Source organism: Sinocyclocheilus rhinocerous, unplaced genomic scaffold (genome assembly GCF_001515625.1).
Source record: "Sinocyclocheilus rhinocerous isolate Xijiao unplaced genomic scaffold, SAMN03320098_v1.1 scaffold475, whole genome shotgun sequence".
Taxonomy (NCBI): domain Eukaryota; kingdom Metazoa; phylum Chordata; class Actinopteri; order Cypriniformes; family Cyprinidae; genus Sinocyclocheilus; species Sinocyclocheilus rhinocerous.
The window spans coordinates 389,021-413,260 of NW_015646677.1; the positions used below are offsets into that span (position 1 = coordinate 389,021).

General features: G+C 35.7%; 2 protein-coding genes and 1 long non-coding RNA gene across 3 annotated transcripts in view; 2 read left to right on the forward strand and 1 right to left on the reverse strand.

Annotated features, from left to right (window-relative positions):
• Positions 1-3,568: 3,568 nt before the first annotated feature.
• LOC107707970 (exportin-T-like) lies at positions 3,569-17,671 on the forward strand. The gene is made up of 18 exons (XM_016512091.1): positions 3,569-3,682; positions 5,974-6,124; positions 6,317-6,399; positions 6,485-6,541; positions 7,386-7,455; positions 7,560-7,778; positions 7,860-8,044; positions 8,620-8,788; positions 9,837-10,073; positions 10,160-10,198; positions 10,720-10,782; positions 11,811-11,935; positions 13,673-13,817; positions 13,931-14,050; positions 14,208-14,302; positions 15,120-15,189; positions 15,276-15,514; positions 17,123-17,671. The coding sequence occupies exons 2-18, from the start codon at positions 6,035-6,037 to the stop codon at positions 17,490-17,492; spliced, it is 2,376 nt and encodes a 791-aa protein (XP_016367577.1). The 5' UTR covers positions 3,569-3,682; positions 5,974-6,034; the 3' UTR covers positions 17,493-17,671.
• A 3,315-nt stretch (positions 17,672-20,986) lies between these two features.
• On the forward strand, positions 20,987-22,573 carry LOC107707980 (uncharacterized). The gene is made up of 2 exons (XR_001636310.1): positions 20,987-21,083; positions 21,175-22,573. It is a non-coding gene; the product is annotated as an uncharacterized LOC107707980 (long non-coding RNA).
• A 333-nt stretch (positions 22,574-22,906) lies between these two features.
• Positions 22,907-24,240, reverse strand: part of LOC107707948 (tRNA-splicing ligase RtcB homolog) — a 9,006-nt gene continuing 7,672 nt past the window's right edge. The window contains exon 11 of the mRNA XM_016512070.1: positions 22,907-23,014. Within this exon, the coding sequence (XP_016367556.1) occupies positions 22,907-23,014 (108 nt within the window). The remainder of the gene's footprint in view (positions 23,015-24,240) is intronic.

The window sequence follows — 24,240 nt, forward strand, 5'->3', positions numbered from 1 at the left end:
ATTTAGGCCTTTGCTAAAGTCTCCTACTTCTGATGTTTCTCCTGCAAAAAGTCCCCACTAATCTCACGTTTCTCCTCTAGTTTCAAAAGAGATCTCAACAATGTCTCATGATGCTCAGACCAGATTTGGCAGAATAACTATAGTTTGCGATCAAAAGTCTCAACTCAAACATTTCTCATCAAACTGTTCAACGGCCAAATGATCTAAGCTGGTTTCCATGTAAAGCTCTTGGCATATTTTGACTATTATTAACTCAATAGTGTCTATCATACTTTCATTTGGTTTTAGTTTACCAAAAAGAGTTTTAGTTTTAGTTTTAGTTTTAGTTGCGGCTCAAAGACGTTTGAATCAATCACATATTAGCTTCAGAAAATCATCCAGACTATCACAATAAAGCTCCTACAAGATGCTTCACTGTGTTGCATCAGCAAAATAAAAACGGAGAGTAAACTGAGACCTTTGCTAAAGTCTCCATTTAGATGTTTCTCCTGAGAAAAAGACTGCAGTAATTTCAAATGCATCTCCTTTAGTTTCGAAAGAGAAAGTCTCATGATGCTCAGACCAGATTTGCCAGAATAACTTAAGTTTGCGATCAAAAGTCTCAAAAGTCAAACATTTCTTATCAAATTGACCAAACGAGCAAATAATTAGACATGTTATTTTAAAGCTCTACTCTTACAGTATGTTGACTATTAAGGTCTATAATCTTTCTTTTATTTGGTTTTAGTTTTAACGAAATTAGTTTTACTTGCAGCTCCTCACATTCGATTCAAAGACATTGGCATCAATATCAGTGCCAGGAAAACCAGCTCTGGATGCTATATGTCTGTTGACTATAATACTCTAAATCAATCGTTATTTAATTTCCTCTAGGAAGGATCTGTTTTAGATGTCTGGTGTTTTGTTTCCATTGAACACATAAAGTTTTCTCAAAGATTTCAGCTAAAACACTTGTAGGTGTGACATCACCTGCCAAAGTCGAGTAGTTTCGAGTTTGGCTTGCGTTTCGGCGCCTTTCGGTACACCACAAGTCAAAATAAAAAAGCAGTTCGGCACAGCCATCCTGGAAAATCACAAAGCGTCCTCAAAATCCATCGGTCATGTCTGTCTTTTGAGTGTTTTCCAGTACACAAATCCTGCGAATGACTAAACGTACTGTTCAGCTGTTGTGACAGGCGGGTCAGAGACAACACACAGGCCTCATACGTTATTTCAGAGCTGGCAGGACTTCTGTGGAGGAAAGCAGGATAAATTATCAGCAGGGAATGAAAGCCCACCTGTAAAACACTATCAGCGTGTAGGAACGAGACGGAGAGAGAATGGAGCTGTAATGGTGGAAAGTCTGAGCGTTTCTTGGATGTTCTGCACGATCGTCAAACACACTTGAACTCTAGAGTATAAAGAATGGACGTGCTTTACTCCAGTCTTCCATTGTTGTTATTTATTTGACCTAATTACCGCGCAAACCAACGGCCGATTTTCAAACTCAGCAGAGTCATTTTAACGGCCGCACTGGCTGCGGTTTTTGGCGGGAAGAAGAAACCATGACTCAAGTCAGTACCGAAGCTTTCGCGTTGTCCGAGCGAACTGGATTGGACAATTACCTCAACCAGCAGGGAAATCAATCAGGCCGCAAGCGTGGGAAACATCTGTACAATTTAGATGAGCGGCTGCTGCCGGGCCATGAAAATTACCCGGGATTATTGGTTCAGAGGATTTCCCGCCTCTGTACCTGCGCGCCACGATCCTGTGAGGCGGGAAGCGTAACGCCTCAGACAGAAATGAAGTAGTGTGAGCCGATTGCTTTTCAACACGGTTCCGTGGATTGCAATGAAAAAGCTTTCCATTTAAATAAACACGAAATGGGCTTTGGCTCACAGCACCGTGTTTTAAAGCGCGGCTTCGAATCTTTTACAAATAAAGAGAGCCGAGTGTGATTTTCAGAGCAGTTAAAAGCAGTTCAAACAGAAGGAAACGAGCTGCACCCCTCTGGCTTTCCCTGAGTTTTTATGCATTATAGATCGTTATAGTCCAGGGCTGTCCAAACTCGGTCCTGGAGGGCCGGTGTCCTGCAGAGTTTAGCTCCAACCCTAATTAAACACACCTGAACCAGTTAATCAAGCTCTTACTAGGCATAGAAACTTCCAGTCAGGTGTGTTGAGGCAAGTTGGAGCTAAACTCTGCAGGACACCGGCCCTCCAGGACCGAGTTTGGGCACCCCTGCTCTAATTGAACATGAGGAAAATACCACCCAACTCCAATCTGGGGGCTGTGTGAAAAATGTGATTAAATAAAAATGATTTTAATCCACAGAAAATGACCTAAAGTAGATGTACAGATCCTTTAGTCCATTTCTTGGAATCCTAAAAGTTGACTAAATTGTCTTTAATAATAATCTTGATTAATTATATTATGTAATCTGGTGTATGTAAAGTGCTGCTGAAGTGGAGAAAAAATCGCAGCCTTTGAAGATAGATAAACAGATGCAGTAAAGAAAAATAAACACTTAAAATTGTATTTTGGACGTTTTCTTCCACTAGTCTGAAAGACATGTTATGGGCAAAATCTCCTCTCATTAGTTGGTGAACAGAGCCCTCTAGTGAAAAGACATAAACACAGCAGGTTTAGTATGTAGTGCACACCCAACACAGAAGTGCCTAAAACTGCAATTCATCGACTGGCCGCTAGAGGCTGGCTCCAAAAGGGAGTCAGTCCCATAGACTCTCCATGTTAAAATGCCCAACTTCGCTGCCAAGATGGCGACGGCCGCCTCCGCCCACTTTTGAGCTTCAAAAACGCTCTTCGGAAACCTACGGGTGACGTCACGGACACTACGTCCATGTTTTTATACAGTCTATGAGTGCACAACTCTGATTTTCTGTTAAACAAATATTTAAAGATTGTTTAAAGATAAATAATTTAAAGATTGTATGAATGTATTAGTGAATGTGTCTGTACCGTTCAAAAAATTGTAACAGCTTCCGCCAACATACATAGTTTTTACAATTGTTTCTAATGTAATTTTATATGAATTTATTATTTTTAAAGTTATGACATTAATGCATTCTCATTCAGTTTTCATCTGTGTTATTTAGTTTTATTTCTTTAATGACACCTTTTCGTTTGGTTCTCATCATAGTCACATTTTCTCATTTCTTTTGTACATACATTTGTAGCCTAAATGTGTAATTTTTCCATACTCGTTTGGGGAAAAAAAGAAAGATATTTCTAAAACATTTTTATTGTACAAAACATTTTCTTTGGAGTTGATTTTCTTAGTCTGTAGTCGTTATATAAAAATGATACGTCCTCCTCAATTATATACGTAAAGCGTGCGTGCGCGTCTACGCGCTGAAGTTCTTCCTGTTCTCGTACCCCGCACTTCCGGTCGGCCCGACACGCCGTTGTTGGATCTGTTACATGCGCACTGAGTCGCTTGAGCTGGGCGGATGATTTATTGTACAAAACATTTTCTTTGGGGGTGAGTCTGTAGTCGTTATATAAAAATGATACGTCCTCCTCAATTATATACGTAAAGCGTGCGTGCGCGTCTACGCGCTGAAGTTCTTCCTGTTCTCGTACCCCGCACTTCCGGTCGGCCCGACACGCCGTTGTTGGATCTGTTACATGCGCACTGAGTCGCTTGAGCTGGGCGGATGATGATGGCGCGTTAAAGTTCACGGTAAGATGTGGTAAACTTTACCTTATCCATACATTTACACGGTCGCGGCATGTTTTATTAATTTATATGAAAGTTCCGCGCGAGTCTTTTGTCTGACAGCGCGCGCGGCGGCGTCATCATATTCATCACATTCACAACAATCTTATCCGCCAATTAAGCCGATAACTCACTTAACTACCCACGTGTGTTAGTTAACACTACACAACGCGTGTCGGTTTTGTATCTCGGTTGCCGTACGACGGAAGTTTGTCGTTATTTCGGCGTGTTTTTCTCCGTCTGTCACGCCACGTTCGCTGAGATTCGGCACGCGCGTGACACGCTTGTCGGTTAGCAGCGCTAGCGCGGGAATAAGTCGGTTATTTTGATAAATACGAGATCGTAGTCGCGAGTTAAGCGAATATCTGAGGTAAATATAATTTTATGGTACAAATGTAATAGTGTTTTGGGTTAGTGGATCATATGGAGTTGATTAAGCTCACTATTGGGCCCGTGTTGCATCAGAAAAAGTACTGTAACACTAACAGAGGTGCTGTCAGATGATAATAGATTACCATATTATTTACACTTAAAGAATACTGTAGAACTGCTATGCGTGTCAAAACACTATGATATTACTATGGTACCACGTCCTAAAAGCATTATGATGCCATACCAGGATATTTTGACGCTTTTATTAGTGTACACACAGTGAAAGAGTGAGTCAGTCGTGCTGAAAGAGTGCTGATTCAGCATGTGTGTATTTGTTTGGTCACTTATCAGTTGTTCTGATGAGGTCATTTCAAATTCTTCAGTGCATATTGATGTTGAGTTAAATAATAATCAGCAAAATTTGTCAAAGCCCTGTTTGTCTAAATAATGATATTTAAAGGTGTCTTTACACAGATGAGTTAAGGCTGCTCAAAATTAAGTGTAAAGACCAAAGCTGGACTGAATAATGCTAGTTCTGACTCTGCTTAGCCCAGGTATCAAAGTATACAGTTGTAAATGCATTTGTGCCACTTCTGAGCAACATAAAAAGTGTGTTAAAGACACCTAAATGCCACTTCAGAAGCGCTTATGTGCCACCTTTGCTGTGTAAAGATGATGGTCTGACACTCACATGGGTGTATAACCTGAAACAGCCATGCTTATCTCATTATACTGTAATATTTTTATATTACTTTGTAATTACTATGTTATTACATCACACAAAACTATGTAAAGTTGACTCATTTTTGTTTACGTTTTTGCACTCAGAATCTAAGCAAAATTCACACATGGAATTAGTTAAGTAAAGTTAATAAACATACTTTTTTTTGTTCCACCTATGCAGTTTCAGTTAATGCAACAAAAATGATTAATGTAGTTAATAAACACAATAAATACATTTTACATATTTAAGTGGACTGAAGACAGTGAAATTAAGTTTTAATTAATTAAGTTAAAATGTCTTTCCAGTGTGATCTCTGTGCCATTTTACCACAACAGCATTGTTTTTAATGATCGATTGTTATATTGACAGATTAATAAAACCTTTTTGATCAGAATCAGTGTCAGACTGTTTACTTGTTGTATTAACAGTTGTTAACTTGCTCATTGCTAATGCTCTTAATTACTTATTTACTAGTTCTGTCAAACGATTAATCGTGATTAATCGCATCCAAAATAAGTTTTTGTTTACATTGTATATATATATTTGTATGCTGTGTATATTTATTATGTATGTATATATAAATACACACACATGCATGTATATATTTCAAAAAAAATTGTTTATATATTAAATATATTTATTTAGAATATAAATTATATAAATATAAACGTGTAAACACATGTAAATATTTTCAAAATATATACTGTATGTGTGTGTATATATAAATATACACAGAACACACACAAATTATGCAAACAAACTTTTATTTTGTATGCGATTAATCTCGATTAATTGTTTGACAGCACTGTTATTTCTTTAGTCATTAAATGTCTTATGCAGTAGTCAACATTTGAAGTGGATCTAAAAAGTTCGTCAAAGTTGTCCTAAGACAAGAACGCGTTTTAGGACAACTTTGATGAAAGGTTTTGATCTACTTCAGATGTTGACTTCTGTAGTCATTAAAATGTATTCTTGTATTAATATTATATCAGCAATTGGTCATCCTGCTCTCTAGTTTATCAGTATACCAATTAACAGTCGAGCACTTTTTTTCTTTTGCAAGACTTTTTTTTTTTTTTTTACATTATTATGTTATTGTGTGTATTGTGAGATATTAAAGCCTGACTCATGTTTATGTGGATACCTGTGTCTCTCTCAGATGTGTGTGTCCTGTTTGGAGATTTGGGATAAACTGATCGAGGACAGCAGCTAACCCACGTATGGCCTGCGAGTCGGCGTTACCTGCCATCATGGACGAGCAGGCCCTCATGGGACTGAACCCCAACGCTGATGCCTGCTACAGGCAGAGGGTGAGCGCAAAACACTACAGCAGATCTTTCAGTAAACATATACACACTTAAATCATTCATTTACTCACAAATGTCTGCAGAATTCAGATTCGGTCCCTGGCACATTTGTTTACATATTTTGCATAACTAATACTCTTGAGTGCATCGTAAATAAAACAGTCTTTACTCATATTCACTGTGTTTTTTTTTTAGGCGCTGGCATATTTTGAGCAGTTGAAAGAGTCTCTGGATGGATGGGAGGTGTGCGCTCAAGCCCTGGCTAAAGGGGTTTACAGGTAAGATATACTGCATACTGCAGGATGCTATAGTATTTCACATAATAACATTGATTAATGCGATGCGTTTGTGTTTCTCTGTCAGTGACGATCATGTAAAGTTCTTCTGCTTTCAAGTCTTGGAGCATCAAATCAAATTCAGGTATCACTGAATCTTTGTATTCATATAAACTCTGAAAATTGAAAATGTGCATTAACTGATAAAATGTATACCTTGAATTAGGGCTGGACAATAATTCAATATCAATATGTATCGCGATATAATTTTTTTCAATAACGGTGATATGATTTTTAAACACATTTCTGATATTTCGATATACATTACCAGTTTCCCATACATTGATTTATTTGTGCCGTTTGACTTCGTTGAATAAACATGAGCAAAATTAAGAAATATATCGTGATATCAATTTTGGCCCTACCTTGAATGCAAAGCAAGTCGCTTTGGATAAAAGCGTCTGCCAGATGTATGAAGGTTTATATTTTATGTTGGATATTTTGATTAAACATTACAAGGTCCAAAAAACTAACATGCACAGATGAATTGTTCACAAAAAGATCTATAAAATGCATTTAGAAAATATATATAAGGTGCATTTTAATTTCAAGCTGACTTTAAACCTAGAAAACAAAGAGAAGGATGTGTATTTAGAGGGAGACTGTGCCAGTCACATGCTAATTAATGTAGAATTAATCGCATAACTAATTAGACGTGGCTCTAAAATTGATAACTCCTGGTCTGATTTTGTTCTGGGTTTGTTTTCATTAAAACATCCCTATAATGTCAATGTATCCACCTTATTTTTAACATGAAAGCAGGTGAGGCCATTTGTAACTTGAATTTGTTTTCTGATGTCATTTACTTTATTTTAGCTGTACAAAACCAGTCTGTTATGCTGCTTGATAAGCATAGAAAAGAAGCTTTGAAAAATAAGGTGGATAGTTTCGTGCAGTTTTTAAAATTGTATAAATGCTGTGTTTTGCAGACACGGGTCGCTCACTGCAGCTCAACAGCAGCTGATCCGAGAGACCCTGATGAAATGGTTGCAGGCTCAGGTTAGTATTGTTCACCGTTTCATTGATATTCATGTGAATGATGAAAAATCCAGCTGAATCATTTGAAATATGATTTCCTTTCATGTATTTGCATTATTGTTTAGTTGATGAACGTGCATCCAGAAAAGCCCTTCATCAGGAATAAGGTGGCGCAGGTTTTGGCCCTGACGTTTGTGATGGAGTATCTGACGTTATGGCCCAAGTTCTTCTTTGACATCCTCAATCTGGTGGGACTGAATCCGAACGGTGTGGACATTTATCTGCGCACACTGATGGCTATCGATGCTGAGGTGGTTGATCGGGATATCCTGCACAGTCCTGAGGTAAAACCGGCCCAACTCAAGGAGAAATCTGTTTTCTGCTCCTGTAATGCCATTAAAACGTCTCTCTCTGTCCTACCTCAGGAGACACGCAGAAACACTCTGATTAAGGACAGCATGCGCGAGCGGTGCATCCCGGCGCTGGTCGAGTCCTGGTTCCAGATCCTTCAGACATACCAGCACACCCACAGTGAGCTGACCTGCCAGTGTCTGGAGGTGGTGGGCGCATACGTGTCCTGGATCGACCTCAACCTCATCGCCAATGACAGGTCAGAGTAGCTCTGATGAAGGTCATACATATGTGACTCTGGAGCACAAAAGCAGTCATAAGTAGCACAGGTATATTTGTAGCAATAGCCAACAATACATGGTATGGGTCAAAATGATTGATTTTTCTTTTATGCTAAAAATCATTAGGCTATTAAGTAAAGATCATGTTCCATGAAGATATTTTGAAAATTACCTACCATAAATATATTAAAACTTAATTTTTGGTTAGTAATATGCATTGCTAAGAACTTCATTTGGACAACTTTAAAGATGATTTTCTCAATGGTTTGAATTTTTTTTTGTTTTTGTTTTTTTTGCACACTCAGATTCCAGATTTTCAAATAGATGTATCTCAGCCAAATATTGTCCTATCCTAACAAACCATACATCAATGGAAAGCTTTTATACAGCTTTCAGATGATGTATACATTTAAATTAAAAAAAATTGACCCTTATGACTGGTTTTGTGTTCCAGGGTCACAAATGTGACTCGCGCAAATATATCGTCAGACTGACTCCAATGAATTTCCTTGAGCTTCCTGTCTGTTTATGTGACAGCTGTGTGTTTGTGTAGGTTTGTGAATCTGTTGCTCAGCCACATGTCCATGGAGGAGCTGCGTGAGGAGGCGTGCGATTGTCTGTTTGAGATCGTCAATAAGGGCATGGATCCTGTTGACAAAACCAAGCTGGTGGAGTCTCTGTGTCAGGTGCTGCAGTCCGCAGGGTTCTTCAGTATCGAGCAGGTGTGTGAATACATAATTGTTCTGGAAAGTGTTCATCAGGGTTCATCAACCCCTTTCAGGAACTAGTTTTATTCTGTTGATGCATTTAAAAAGGTTTTTAACCAAGTAAATCCAATTTAGTCTTAGGGTTTTTGAAACTTGAACATCTTATTTAGTTTTACCTTTGAAAATCTAAACCTGACTCTCGCCATGAATATAGCCATAGAAACTGGCATGGCTTTAAAAAGAAAAAGAAAAAATTATTTTAAAAAAAATTATTTTAAAATAAATTTTACAGTACAATATTAAAATGATATTCTTACTTTTGTAGTTGTACTAAATTGGTCAAAAACAGTGGCAATTTGGCCTATGAAAACTATATATGTCAGAAATGTTCACCTAATCACTTGAGTATTTTAATTTAAGAATTAATAATTCTAGAAAGAGTGGGATGAATTTGTTGGGGATTGTATTTGCGTAGAAAATAATAGTAAGTATTTTTTTAAATCTGGAAAAATGACTTTGCAACAAGGCTGTCAAAATGGCTGAAAAACTCAATTCGAATTTATTAAATATTATCAATATTCAAATTATATTCGAATTTAAAAGGCATAACTTCAGTTGGGGGAAAAAAAACTTTTGGCTTCTCTCCTGAGGCCACAAGAGGGCGCATCGAGCTAAATATTACTAATGCACGTTCCTTCAAAGCAATAAAATAACACGACTATCTTTGAAAAAATTGCATAATGTTTAAAATAATGTTTATAAACCTATAGTAGAATTATTTTGCAGTACAATTATAAAATCACATTAATATTTACACCTTAATTTAAAAATATAATTTTATTTATATATATATATTTTTTTTTTTTTAAATGTTAAACCATCAAGCTTTTATTTTTTGCAGGTTGCCGGGAGTAGCGCTTTTCACTTTGAAACCCCATATAGTTGCCCATATATTTGTTAAATTACAATCGCACTAAGCCGTATCGTGATATCGATTTTGCTACATCTCAAGTTGCATGTTAATCAGTCTTAAGACTGATTTCTCATCTGTCACGTCCATCAGGAGGAGGATGTGGATTTTCTGGCTAAGTTCTCTCGGTTGGTTAACGGGATGGGTCAGTCTCTGGTGCTGAGCTGGACTAAACTCAGTAAGATGGGCGATGTCAAGGTTTCGGCGGAAACGTTGCGCGCTGTGGAGGGGAAGGTTCCCCTGATGCTGCAGCTGCTAATTCATGAAGATGACGATATTTCAGCCAACATCGTGGGCTTCTGTTATGACTACCTGCATGTTCTCAAACAGGTACACATGCTAAACCCTCATTTTGAGACTGACAGATGATCTACCCATGATTCTCATCTTCAACTTGCTGTGTTTGTGTTTTTCAGCTTCCAGCTCTCAATGAGCAGCAGAAAACAAACGTGGAGGTACGACAGCATCACAGGCTCATATGTGACCCTGGAGCACAAAACCAGTCATAAGGGTCAATTTTTCGAAATAGAGATTTATACATCATCTGAAAGCTGAATAAATAAGCTTTCCATTGATGTATTTGTTAGGATAGGACAATATTTGGCCGAGATACAACTATTTGAAAATCTGGAATCTGAGGGTGCAAAAAAAATCTAAATATTGAGAAAATCATCTTTAAAGTTGTTCAAATGAAGTTCTTAGCCATGCATATTACTAATCAAAAATTAAGTTTTGATATATTTACGGTAGGAAATTTACAAAATATTTTCATGGAAAATTATCTTTACTTAATATCCTAAGCATTTTTGGCATAAAAGAAAAATGAATAATTTTGACCCATACTATGTATTGTTAGCTATTGCTACAAATATACCCCAGCGACTTAAGACTGCTTTTGTGCTCCAGGGTCACATATCTCAGCTGCATGAGTGTAAATTAATGCTGTTGTTTATGATTGTTGTTGTCTTGCTAACAGGCGATCATGCTGGCTGTGATGAACAAACTCAAGTACGATGACGAGTATAACTTTGAAAATGAGGTCAGTGTGGAAAGCGTGTTTTTTTTTTTTTTTTTAGTGCTTTGGCAATATAAATGTTCAGTGTTTGTGCCAACAAAGTGTTTACAGTATAACTGTGTAATAATTGCCAAAATGTTGTTGTTGTTGTTATTACAATTATTATTATTATGTTAGAGCCATAATGATATATAAACAATTAAAATTTGTACTAAATAAAAAATTACTAAATAACAAAATAAGAAATGTTACAATTGTAACATTTCACTGTAAAAATAGGTATAACTATTAAAAAAAAATAATAATAAAAAATACTGTAAAATTATATTGTTTAATTATTATATTTAATTATAATAAAAAATAAATATTTATGGCCGTCTTAAAATCTTAAACCATCTAACTTTTATTTTGATAGAAGGAATGAGCAGAACTGAACTGAACTTTTGTGATTTTTTTTATTTTTTTATAAGTCTTTAAGTGTTTTTTGACTGTACAGCATATTAGGTAATGTTTTTACTCAGAAATTACTTAAATTACATACTTATATTTTTGTCCAATGGTTTATCCTACCAAAATATCACAATCGTTATCAAATATCAAATTGAAAGATTGCTAATAATTATTTTTATTTATCTTTTTTTTCTCTCTCTAAAAAATTGAGTTATAACATGCAATTCATTTGATTATTACTGTTATTTAGACTATTTTAAATGTTGTTACTTTTGAATTTGCCATGAATATAGCCTTCAATGTTGATATGGAACTATGAATATCAAATATCATATAAAATGCTTTAATTATTTAGTGAAATAAAAAGTTTGACAAAAACTGCAGGAAGGCCTTAAAAAGTCTCTTTTGTTAATTTGAACTTCTCATTTAAAGTATGGGAAGATGGTTGGTGCATATTGCATTCCCAAATTCATGTTAAAGCGACTTCTGAAACTCAACACATCTGTTTAATTTTACAATCGCACTAAGCCATATTGTGATTTTGGTTTTGTTATGATAAATTGTTCAGCCCTGATCTAAAATACAGTGTTTGTTTCTCTCAGGGCGAGGATGAGGCCATGTTTGTCGAATACAGGAAACAGTTAAAGATGTTGCTGGACCGACTGGCTCAAGTCTCTCCTGAGCTTCTGCTGGAAGCCGTGCACAGAGTCTTCAACGCCACCATGCAGTAAGACACAAACCTGCACTAGGGATGCACCGATACCACTTTTTCCAGTACTCGCCCGATATCGATTCTTCTATTTTTGGTACTTGCCGATACCGAGTACCGATACCGATATTTTTATTGCATTTGTACATTTTTTAAATATTGGGTACAGAAACCAAAAGGGTATGTATAATGTTAGTTCTGGTTAACTTCATTTATCAAATAGATACAGCCAAACCAAAATGTATTCAGACACCTTCAACATTTCTCACATTATCACAGTTTATTGGCTATAGTTTAGAAAATGGTAATAAAATATGACAAGAACTTACACTTACATATGACAGAGTTACACTGTGTCAGAACAAATTCAGCTTGATAATGTTAGATAACTTTGATAGAAAGGTATGTAATAGATTACAATCAACCAAAAATAATTCAGACAGCTGTTAGTATGACAGTATTTACACAACTAGCAATACTTAGTCGGGCAACCCTTAGCCTTAATGACAGCCTGTAGTCTCCTAGGCATGCTGTCACCCAGCTTCATGCAAACCTCAATTTCAGTTTTTCGATACCAGTATCGGTATCGGTGCATCCCTAACCTGCACAGCACGCTGGGAAATACCACAGAAAAGAGTGTTTTCCTTGTTCTTCTGAGATGAGAGTTTGACGCTCTAGTGTTTAGCACTCGTAGACTCCGCAAACCTGATTTGTCTGTTTTCAGATGTCTTCAAGGTTATGATATCACAAACCTGAGCTTGTGTGACCCATATTTAAAGGGGTCATATGTCGTTGCTAAAAAAAACATTATTTTGTGTATTGTTTTTTTTTTTAATCTTAAACTGTTTATGCAGTTTAAGATGAAAAAAACACATTATTTTCCACATACTGTACATTATTGTTTCTCCTCTATGCCCCGCCTTTCCGAAACGCGTCGATTTTTACAAAGCTCATCGGTCTAAAAAGCGAGGTGTGCTGTGATTGGCCAGCTATCCAGTGTGTTGTGATTGGCCGAATACCTCAAGCGTGTGACGGAAATGTTACGCCCCTTACCATACTGTGATGCCCTGTCCGGCCAGAGCGGCGAGACAAAAACATAAAAACCCATTATAAACGAGGCATTCGTTGCATACAGCAGGGACATAATTACTGATTATAATGACTTATACTGTCTTTATATATAAAACCATGTCTGCATTTGTGATCGGAGAAACGACAAACAACAAGTGCTACTCTACACTGCCCAAAAAACTCGCGTTTGAATCATCAGTGGCAAATTCTTTAAATATGAAAGCGTACTTGCAGTCTGTGAGTCAGAACACCGGCATTGTAGTCTACTCTCTCAGGAAACAGTCCTCGTCCTCCGTAAAATGCATTGCACACATCTGAATATTTGGTTTGAACTGTTCTGGAACAGTGTTGTAAATACAACTTAACCACTTTGAGAATCAAAGTTACACCACCTTTCTTTGCGTGAACATTTGACCTGTGTTATGCAAATCTTCCCACACAGTGACGTGTTTAAATTAGACATTTTAGGAGGGCGTAGACGAGTCTTAACTTTTATAAAGAATATCTCTTTGGGTTTGAGACTTTAGTCTTTGCAACTTTAGGGATCTTATCTATGCACGAACAGCTTGTAACACTCCAAAGAGAAAGGAAAACTTGAAAGCGCATCATATGACCCCTTTAACAAATCATAAACTTGAAAGCCCATCTAAAGACATTTTATCACTGATTTCTGTGTGTGCGCAGGAACTGGCAGACGGTGCAGTTCATGGAGGTGGAGATGGCCATCAGGCTGCTGTATATGTTGGGTGAAGCTCTCCCTGCGTCTCACGGAGCGCATTTCTCTGGAGACACCACGAAAACCAGCACGCTGCAGTCCATGATGAGAACTGTGAGAATAACATTTGTCATTTCTCTCTAAAGCTTTCTGAATGAAAAGACAGCTTGAACAAATCAGTCTCTGGCTGCACAAAAGAACGTGATGTTGTGTATGTGTTTGTGTAGCTGATCATCTGTGGCGTGAGCGAGTATCAGCATTCCTCTGTGACTCTGGAGTTCTTCGAGACCGTCGTCCGTTATGATAAGTTCTTCCTCGTCGAGCCGCAGCATATTCCTAGTGTTTTGGTGAGTGTTCGAAGCCTGTTCCTTTGACTAATTTCACTCAGTTACCCTGCAGTGAGATTGGTTTTGTGTCACTCATAGTTTAAACACTTTTGAGATGTGAGAATGATGCAGTCAGATTTAGTTTGACCCATAAAAGCTGTGTTTTTGTTTGATTTAGATGGCGTTTTTAGACCATCGTGGTCTGAGGCACAGCAGTCCAAAGGTGCGCAGTCGAGTGGCTTATCTGTTCTCGCGCTTCATCAAAACCCTGTAGTGAGTTACTCTACAGCTATATACATGCACTCACACTAGGTGAAAGGCTCAATTTATATTAGCCTATTAGAAATTTCTCTATTTGTTTTTATATGCTCCTTATTCATTATTTTTTATACAGAGCTGTCAGTCAGTTAAACATACAGAAAATTATACATTTTTCCTTAATCACAACTAACATTAAAATTTGTTAAAATTAGATCTCAGAATTTATTTAGTAACAACAAAACAGTCCATTTTAAATATTTGTTTAATAGCAATCATTTTAAGTACTATGAATGAATACTAATGCCTCTATTAAATGTTTTTTATTCTTTTTCTGAAAATGAGTAATTATAGCCATTTAACATTAACATTACGGTACAATTGAAACCCTCACTTTTAACATTTAATAGACCCAAACTGCAAGTTATCAAATAGTTTTTATTCATTTATTAACAATTACAGAATATTAAAAAACCTTTTAGTTTAAGTTTTTTTTTTTTAATCATGTTAATTTTTAACATATTGAACAGTTATTAATTAGCAGATATTTTACTATTTTTTATAATTTATTTATCTGCAATTGTTAATAAATGAATACAAATAATCTGATAACTTGCAGTTTAGGTCTATTAAATATATATATTAAAAAAAACTTTCAATTATTTATAATAGTTTTTATATATTTTTTTTTTATGCATTTCTCCTCTTCTCTAGCTTGTCTAATAAACCTGGCATTATACATTACAAATATTGTTTAACAGATGCTTTTACAGTATGCATTTTATCAGTTCATGCACTGATAATAATGCTGTTGTCTTGTTTATTTTCACAGTAAACACATGAATGCATTCATCGAGGACATACTCAGCAGAATACAGGACCTGTTAGAGCTCGCTCCACCGGTAACGGCTCATAAAACTCATATGAAGCAGTATGTAAATCAGCCCTAAACAGCTGTGTGATCGCTCATCTCTCTTCGTGTGTCCAGGAGAATGGCTTTCCGGTGCTGCTGAGCAGTGACGATCAGCTGTTCATGTTTGAGACGGCCGGTGTGTTGATCGTGAACGGAGAGAGTCCTGCCGAGCGAAAGCAGGCTCTGATGCGCAGTCTCCTGACGCCGCTGATGGAGGCGTTTCGCATGCTGCTCGCAAAACTGCCACAGGAGGCCAGTGAAGAGAGACAGGCGGTGCTGGCTGATTATCTGAGTCACGCTGTGGGATTCGCCAGGTAAACACACAACGCTGACAACGTGAAGATTAAGTAGATGTTGTGTTGAACTGACTTGAATCAATCTTTTAAAGTGACGAACCACCAAAATTTAATAGGCTAAATATTTTAACCTAGTTAATTAATCATAGTGCATTGTCAGTTGTTTGTATTACAAATGTTATATTTAAATACGCAAAAGACCACAATTAATGCACTAATTTTCATGTATTTGCAGAAGTACAGAATGCATACAGAAATAAGAACATTGGATAAATCCAGGTTTAAAATTTGTTTAATTTTGTTGACATTAGTTTTTTTACAGAAGAGGTTTTGTATTTTTTAATCACTTCATAGATCAGAAAAAAGTCAACAGCCAGAAAAAAAATGTAAATGTTAAATCAGATGAATGATGTATGGACGAATTGTTCTATAAAACCTTTCAGCGTGTAGATAGGAATAAAACTGTTATGTTTGGTGTATGTAAGTGTAGAGGAAACTTGTGGCTTTTAAAGTTATGTATTGTTTCTGAAATCTATAAACGCAAATAGATAAAGTAAATAAAATAAACACATAACTGTGTATTTTAGATGTTTGCTTTCCGCTAGCCTGAATGTTATTGGAAAGTTTGGTGTAAGTGTAGAGGAAACTTGTGGCTTTTAAAGTTATGTATTGTTTCTGAAATCTATAAACGCAAATAGATAAAGTAAATAAAATAAACACATAACTGTGTATTTTAGATGTTTGCTTTCCGCTAGCCTGAATGTTATTGGAAGCAAAAATGACCAAAATCTTAAAATAGGCCAGTGCCTAAAACATGGTTATTTTAGTTTAATGGTATCAAATAAATGTCAACTAAAATAAAATATTAAAAACCTAAATTTAAAAATACAAAAATATTTTAAAATGTAAAATTGCATTTTTTATTTCAGCTAATTTCCGAGGCAACATTTCTCAGTTTCATTAAGTTTAACTTGATTTATTAAAATAACTATAACCTAAAACTGGAAAGGATAAATGAACTATATAGACATATTTAAAAACAATAATAACTAATAAAAATGACAAAACGCAACAAAATTAGTAAAACTTTAACTACAATTACCATGAAAGCAGAAAATACAAAAATAAAATTAAAATGGTATTTCAATGATAGTAAAACAACACTGTAGTGTTGTCACTGTACCAAAATGTCAGTATTCGGTACTAATACCAGTGAAAATCCACGGTTCTCGGTACCAATTTCGGTACCAAAGCAAAACACAAAAACATGCAAATTAAAAAAATTTGACTATACTTTCATTAAATCCAAACTGTGTACATATTTAATTTTAAAGGGCTTTTGAAAACCTTCTAGAGTTATTCAGCCAAGAATAACAACTAAGTTAGCTAAAAAAATAAAATAAATAAAAAAGCCCAGAACTTCTGACTGATATGACACAAACAATTTGGTACCGAAGTACCGGGTCTTTTGACAACACTACAACACTGGCCTGAAAAAACAATGGTGTTTTGCCTGTTATTTGCTCTCAGACTCACAAGTCATGACATGAGTGGGTGCAACTTAAGAAAGCTTGACCAAATGAAGAGGTTCTAATCATTGCATGGTGATTTGTTCCTCTTCCTCAGTCGCACCAGCAAGGCGTTCAGTAACAAGCAGACGGTGAAGCAGTGCGGCTGCTCTGAAGTGTATCTGGACTGCCTGCAGACCTTCCTTCCGGCAATCAGCTGTCCCGTCCAGCGAGGGCCGCTGCGCAGCGCTGTGCGCTCCTTCCTCCACCGCATGATCATCTGTCTGGAGGAGGAGGTGCTGCCCTTCATTCCAGCCGCGTCGCAGCACATGCTGAAGGACTGCGAGCCCAGAGACCTGCAGGAGTTCATCCCGCTCATCAGTCAGATCACCGCCAAGTTTAAGGTACAGGGCTGCACGATTAATCAGAATAAACCAGTAAAGTTTACAGTAAATGCTGCTCCACACAAACTCAGTCTGTACATCTGATCCAAGTTTGGGTCAGTTAAACGTGCATTTGGAAATGCAAAATCTGTAATGCTTAGTGCGTATCAACAAAAGAGATGTTTAAGGCCTTCCTGTGGCTCTCCTTCAAGAGTTAGATGGTTCAGCGTTTGAAAATGAAGAAATCAAGACAACCATAAATATTATGGTTGGTGTTGTAATTAGGGCTGGGCGATATAGCAAAAAAATTTATCAACGATATAATGTTTCATATCGTTCGGTATCAATAATTATTGAAAATTTTTATTACCTTTTTTAAAACAAAAAGCAATAGAAAAAAAAAAGTTTACATTTAACCACTGTATTTATAATTAACACAATTTATTGAGACAAACAAATATTTTTTTTGTTTTAACAATCAAACACAATAAAAATTAAATATCTCATTTCGAATGTTTTATATGCAGATTAAATAGGTCTTTATTGTATAGGTCTAATTGTCTCCCGAGATCGAGTGCAGCAGTCATATTTGTCCATCTAAAAAATGCGCTGAATTTGCGTTCTGTGTGAATGGCTTGGTTTTGGTTTTAACCCGTTCAAGATCTTCTCCACATTGAGCTTCTATTTTGAATGAATAACGCAGCAACGGCGCATCTCGTGAACTAGACTAACATTAAAATGCAACAACGTCACTTACATCACTGCATGTGTACCATCGATAAATATCGATACCGTTTTATCGCCCAGGCCAAGTTGTAATTTTACAGTAAATTATTTTTATTTTTATTTTACAGTGAAATATAATTTAAATATATATAATTATTATATAATTTTTTACAGTGAAATATTCAAATAGTAACGATTCTCATTTTATTAATAATAATAATAATAATACATTACAATTTTATAATTACATTATTATATCATTTTTAACTATTAATAATTTTTTTCTTTTACAGAGAAATATTCAAATAGTACCATTTGTTTAGTTTTTTTAGTTATTTTTATTTAGTAGTAATAAATTATATAATATATAAGATTATTATATAGTTTTTAACTGTCATGTAATTTATTATTATTAATTATTATTGTTGTTATTTTATGTCCATACTGATATATAATCACACAATTTTAACCTGAATTTTTTTCAATTGCAATTTTTATTAGAAAAATCATGAGGGTTTTTTTTTTTTTTTTTTTTTTTTTTCTCTCCCCAAATCTTGCAGTCGTACTTTCGCGGACATTTAACTATGTTAGTGCTACAAGATGGTTTGCATTTGTACATTTAGCAGTGGTTCATAAAATAAATTAATATATGAATATAATTTTAATAATAATAATACAATTCATATAATAATCAGGGTTCCTATGCGGTTTGGAAAAGTATGGAATTTGGTTTAAGTATTTTCCAGGTCTGGAAAAGTATGGAAAAAAGAAAGCAGAGTATGGAAAAATATTTGTTTCCCCAGACATTTGCCCCCAAATTAGTTTTTTATAATAGAAAATTAAGAAATTAATGAAAATAAATGTATTTTACAAGAAGTGAGATTTCATGGCAGCTGTTTAGTGATTATTTAGTGATTGTCAAATATGCACTTTTTGATTATGCAGAATGCAGGTTATAAGCATTTTGGGTTTCTTCTTACAATATTCTTAGCACCGTATTACATAGCCTCAAGGACCTTTGCAAAAATAAAACACATGCAGACTTTCATGTGCGCACGAGAAACCATTAAACTTAGCATATAGACAATACACACTGAGCCACCTATTGTGACATCAGCCCATTTCGCGGTGTGGTGTCTTGGCCTCCACAAAGTATGCAATAAAGAGACCTAAGGCCTTGAAATATTGCATACTGCCCTAATGAAAGCCAAATTTTAAACACTTTTTACAGTACCAGTCTTTTATTATAGACTCTTGAACTTGGCAAATTTTGTCATCAGCCCATTTTGTTGCATGGTTTCTGCGCTGCCACAGAGGATGTGTTAAATTGGACGTTATGCCTTGATATTAGAGGTAATACAGTAAGAAAAGCCAAATTTTGAGCAAGTAGATCTGTTAATTCATGTGCATCCATTCTCTCATTTTATTCATAGTGATGCACAAAGGAAATAGGTTATATAAAACTAGAAATTATAATGCATAAGCATGCAAAAAATTCCCATGCGCATGTGAATAGTTTCTCGAGGGCACAAAAAAGTTTCTTGTGTGCATGCAAAAGTCTGTATTTTTTATTTTATTTTAGGGACTTGCAGGTTGTCACTTCGAGAAAATCTATGAAAAAAAACCCTGAGAAAATAATATTTACAGATGACTGTACTATGTGACCCTGCAGCACAAAACCAGTCTTAAATTTTTTTACTAGTGGGTGTAGGACACTATAGTTCATTTATGTAAGTGAGGATAGCAAAATAAACTAAACTGTGACAAATTATATCCAAACATTCTTGTTACAGTGGGCTACCAGTAAAACTGATACAAATTTGGGACCAAAAATTATTCAGACCGAGTCTGGGAAAAAACATTGAAGTTGAGGTTTGCATGAAGCTGGGTGACAGCATGCCCAGGAGACTATATGCTGTCATTAAGGCTAAGGGTTGCCCGACTAAGTATTGATAGTTGTGTAAATACTGTCATACTAACAGCTGTCTCATTTTTTGGTTGATTGTAATCCATTAGGCTACATAACTTTCTATCAAAGTTATCTAACATTATCAAGCTGAATTTGTTCTGACACAGTTTAACTCTGAGTTCTTGTTATATTTTATTACCATTTTCTAAACTATAGCGAATAAACTGTGATAATGTGAGAAATGTTGAAGGTGTCTGAATAAATTTAAGTTTTCACCTGCTTCCATCAGGATCAATGACGGGAGTCAAGCATTTCATTTAATTAAAACATTGTCAGATACACACAGATTCAATGGTCTGCACTAAAACTTGTCAAAATAGACTTTCAGTTTAACTTCAGGAAATTGTGACACATTAGTATTGTAAAGTAGAATGCATTTGTAAAAGTGATAATGATAATAAAGTTAATGTTTTTTTGTTACTTGATTAACAATTTTAATAAAAGAAATTCAATTTTAATTTGGTTAAAATGAAAAAGATTAAATTGATGTGTTATGCCTCCATTTGATTACCACCATTTTTGATAATAAATTTGTATTTTAAAAAAAAAAAAAAAATTTAAACAACAGAATTTCTTATAATAATAATAATAATTTCATTGGGTATTACTGTATAAATGTTAATAAATGATTAAAGTTTTAAGAATTCAATTGATTAGACATGCTTTTTGATGAATAAAATTTCATTAAAGGGGTCATGCTTTTTTGCTTTTTTAAAGATCATTATTTTGTGTATTTGGTGTAACAGAATATGTTGACATGCTTTAATGTTCAAAAAACACATTATTTTTCAAATAAGTTTTTTTTTTCATCTTGCTTAAATCTGTGGCCCAGTATCTATGTGAGCATGCTGAATCTTCTAAAAGGAAGTACAGACTGATCTAGACTGCAGTATCATAGATGATGAGTCTGTATCTGATTGATATCGAACTGTTTTTCTCCTCAGGAACTCTGTCAAGTGCTTCAGCAGCCGGATGTTAAGGTTCTGAAAAACTACATGAAGGTATTTCAGGAGCCTTCATGTTGTCTTCATATACCATTGAGTGTTAGGTTTTATGTGGCCGTTTTAACACACTTCTATTGTGTGTGTGCAGGTTTTTTTCCAGCAGGCCAAACTTTAAAACTGGAACTGTCAAGCGGAGCCACTTACAGACCACCATAACGACTTAGCATAGGAGCTACTTTTGCACTTAAAGAAGCGTAACCACACCCATCCTGTCTGTGGGACACGGACCCCCAACAGGAGTCACGTGGGGATTGGCTGTCATGTGACGTGACCACGCCCCCACACCGACCTTGGCCCAATCAGAGTTGTGCATGGAGGTTTAGCAACCCAGACCAGAGGCAACGTCTGCGATTGGATGAGACGCCATACTGTAGGTGGGGTTTGTGAGGGTGGGCGGGGCTTCAGTCCTAGACAGAATTTCAAGGGAAAATGCGTTTCCATTTGAAATACAACAATTGTTTGGAAATATAACTTACATGTTACAGAAAATTCTAGAATGAATTTAATTAAATGTTGTTGTTTTTTTTGTATGCTAGAAATCTGGATTTTTCTCAAATTTCAGCGTAAGAAGGGCCGGTTTAAGAATATTTAATTGCTAATTTTTCGTTTTTCTTTTTACTTGCATAAATGAAGCATAGGTTTTAGTTTGATGTGATGAGGTTAACAAATAGAAGTGCTCTTGATGTGGGCTCAACCTGGCAAATTGTTTGCTTTTTGGAATGGAAAATGTCTTTTTTTCTTTTCTTTTTTTTTTACTTTAATTGTTCATGAACCGCTAAATCATCAGCAGTCCCCTCTAATTTTCCATATCATATGGCATTCCCATCAAAGCTGTACTGTAATCCCGTATCGTTTCCCAACACTAAACGTTTATCTGCTCCATCACAGTCTCAGATTCAGTCGTTTAATGCCTTTGAAGCCCATTTGAAATATGCAATGTAATGTTACGAACTGTGAAAATACTACGAGGTGGTTTGATCCTTGGATCTGCAGTGTTGTGCAGCTAGCAATTCTTTTGTTTGGAAATGTACTTTGTGTAAAGTTTAAACTCTCATCAGAGAGACATTCGGTTCATATCTCTCTGCTTTTACGTCAGTCTCGTTATGGCTGACAAAATGACATTGTTGACAATCTGTGTTGGATTTTTAGAGGCGCTGCACGTGTATTAACCCTTTCAGCCCTGGATCCCACTTCAGACAGAAGCGCCCATCAAAGGTTTGGAGAAACGTTTCTTGGGTCTCAACATCACATTGGCTTTAATCATGATAGGAAAAAAAGCTTAACCCAAAACAAACTGGATGAAGCACTTTGCCATAAGAACTTTGACATGTAACTTCTAACATGAGAATGACTGTTAAAGATTGTTTCTCTGTCATAACCCATGAGACTTTGCTTCAGACGTCCTGTGATTTGACCTGTTAAGCTCCGGTCCTGCTCGTCAGACCCACTGTGTTTATGCCAAAAAGAGGAGAGAAAGACACGAAAGGTAGACTGTGTAAACTTGATTTATTTTTGATATGCTGGGACAGGCCCTCTCACTCCCTTTTGTGGATCTTTTGTCATGACCAATAAAGTATTTACTAATCTCCGTCTGATATCCAGCTGGAGGTTTATTTGAAGCGGCTGCGTTCATGTACTTGTGCAGATTCAGGAGAACAAGCAGAGGCGCTGATGCAACGCTTTTATTCCACTTTAGTAGCTCTCGGTGTAAACATTCACCCTCGAACCCAACACGAGACGCAAATAATGCCTGAGCCACGTCACCTTCATACGTGCTAAATATTTGAGATGCAGAAACTTGCGTGCAGCTTCTTGATGTTTCAGCCTTTAATCACAGCGATCGGTCTGAGCTTGATGGCCTTTTTACTGATGCCGGCGTCGTGGCACGTGTTCACCACGTCTGTGACATTCTTGTAGGATTCAGGAGCCTGAGGTGCAAGAAGATAATGTGTTAAAAACATGCATATTGATAAGATACTTTTTTTTTTAAATGGCTGATCTACTTAATAGGTTCTTCAATATAGAGCCTGTTAAGCTTAACAGTTTAACAATAAGTTAAACAAGAAAAATTAATTTGCAACAATTTAGGTCACAAACAACTTAAATGCAACAGCATAAAATTATTCAATGCATTTTGTGATAAAAAAAATAATTATATATATATATATATAATATCTAACATAAAAATATGAGAATAGTTTCAGCTCTTTTTGGAAACTTTTCCAAAAAGAAGTTTAAACCGTTCCAAAAGAATTTAAACAGTTTGCTAACAGAAAGAAGAAATTAATTTGCGACCATTTACATCACCAAGCAACTTAAATATGAAAGCATTATTTTGAGTGATGATTATTTAAAAAACAATTACATTAATTTATAAATATATAATATAAAAATTAGAATAAATTAATTTGCAGCTTAAATATAATAGCATAAAATCATTCAATGCATTTTACTGTAGGCTGATTATTCAAAAACTATAAATAATTGTCAAAATATAAAAATAGTTTCTGCATTTTTGATGCTCAACTCTTTCCCCGCCATTGACAAGTTCTCTCGTCTTTTACAAGAAAACGCTTTTTTACAAGTTTTTACGGCTTTCCGGCCCCGAGTTTTTATACACTCGGGGCCGTTATTACACATCTAACGCCCTAACATACACATCTAACATACAAAAACGAGCGATCTCTTATGTAAACCGATGCATATGAAAAATAATGCGATCATCAGCAATAGACAGCATAAAAATGAAAACTGCTTAATGTTACGGAGTAAAATGTTGATCCAGGAAGTGGTATATGTCTGTGCAAGCTTTGGAGGTATTGATGGAAACGATTTACTGGATATATGCTTTGATAATCATACTGAATATTATCCAGATGTAGTTTTTAATAAAAATAAACCACATCGAAAGGAAAGTCATTTCCAAACTTTCAGAATAACATGCATTAATCGTTCACAAGAAATCCTGTGGCCTGTAGCACGGAGCGAGATGAGTTTCAGAGTAGGTTTAGAGTTGACAAAACCAAACAGGATCAGCGGGCTCACAAAATTCGATATAAGTAGCCGGGTTTCCATCCAAGTTGTGAATTTAACTTGTGCGCAAAATTTTAATATCGCATAAAACATTTGCGAATAAGCACCATTTCCATCCAAC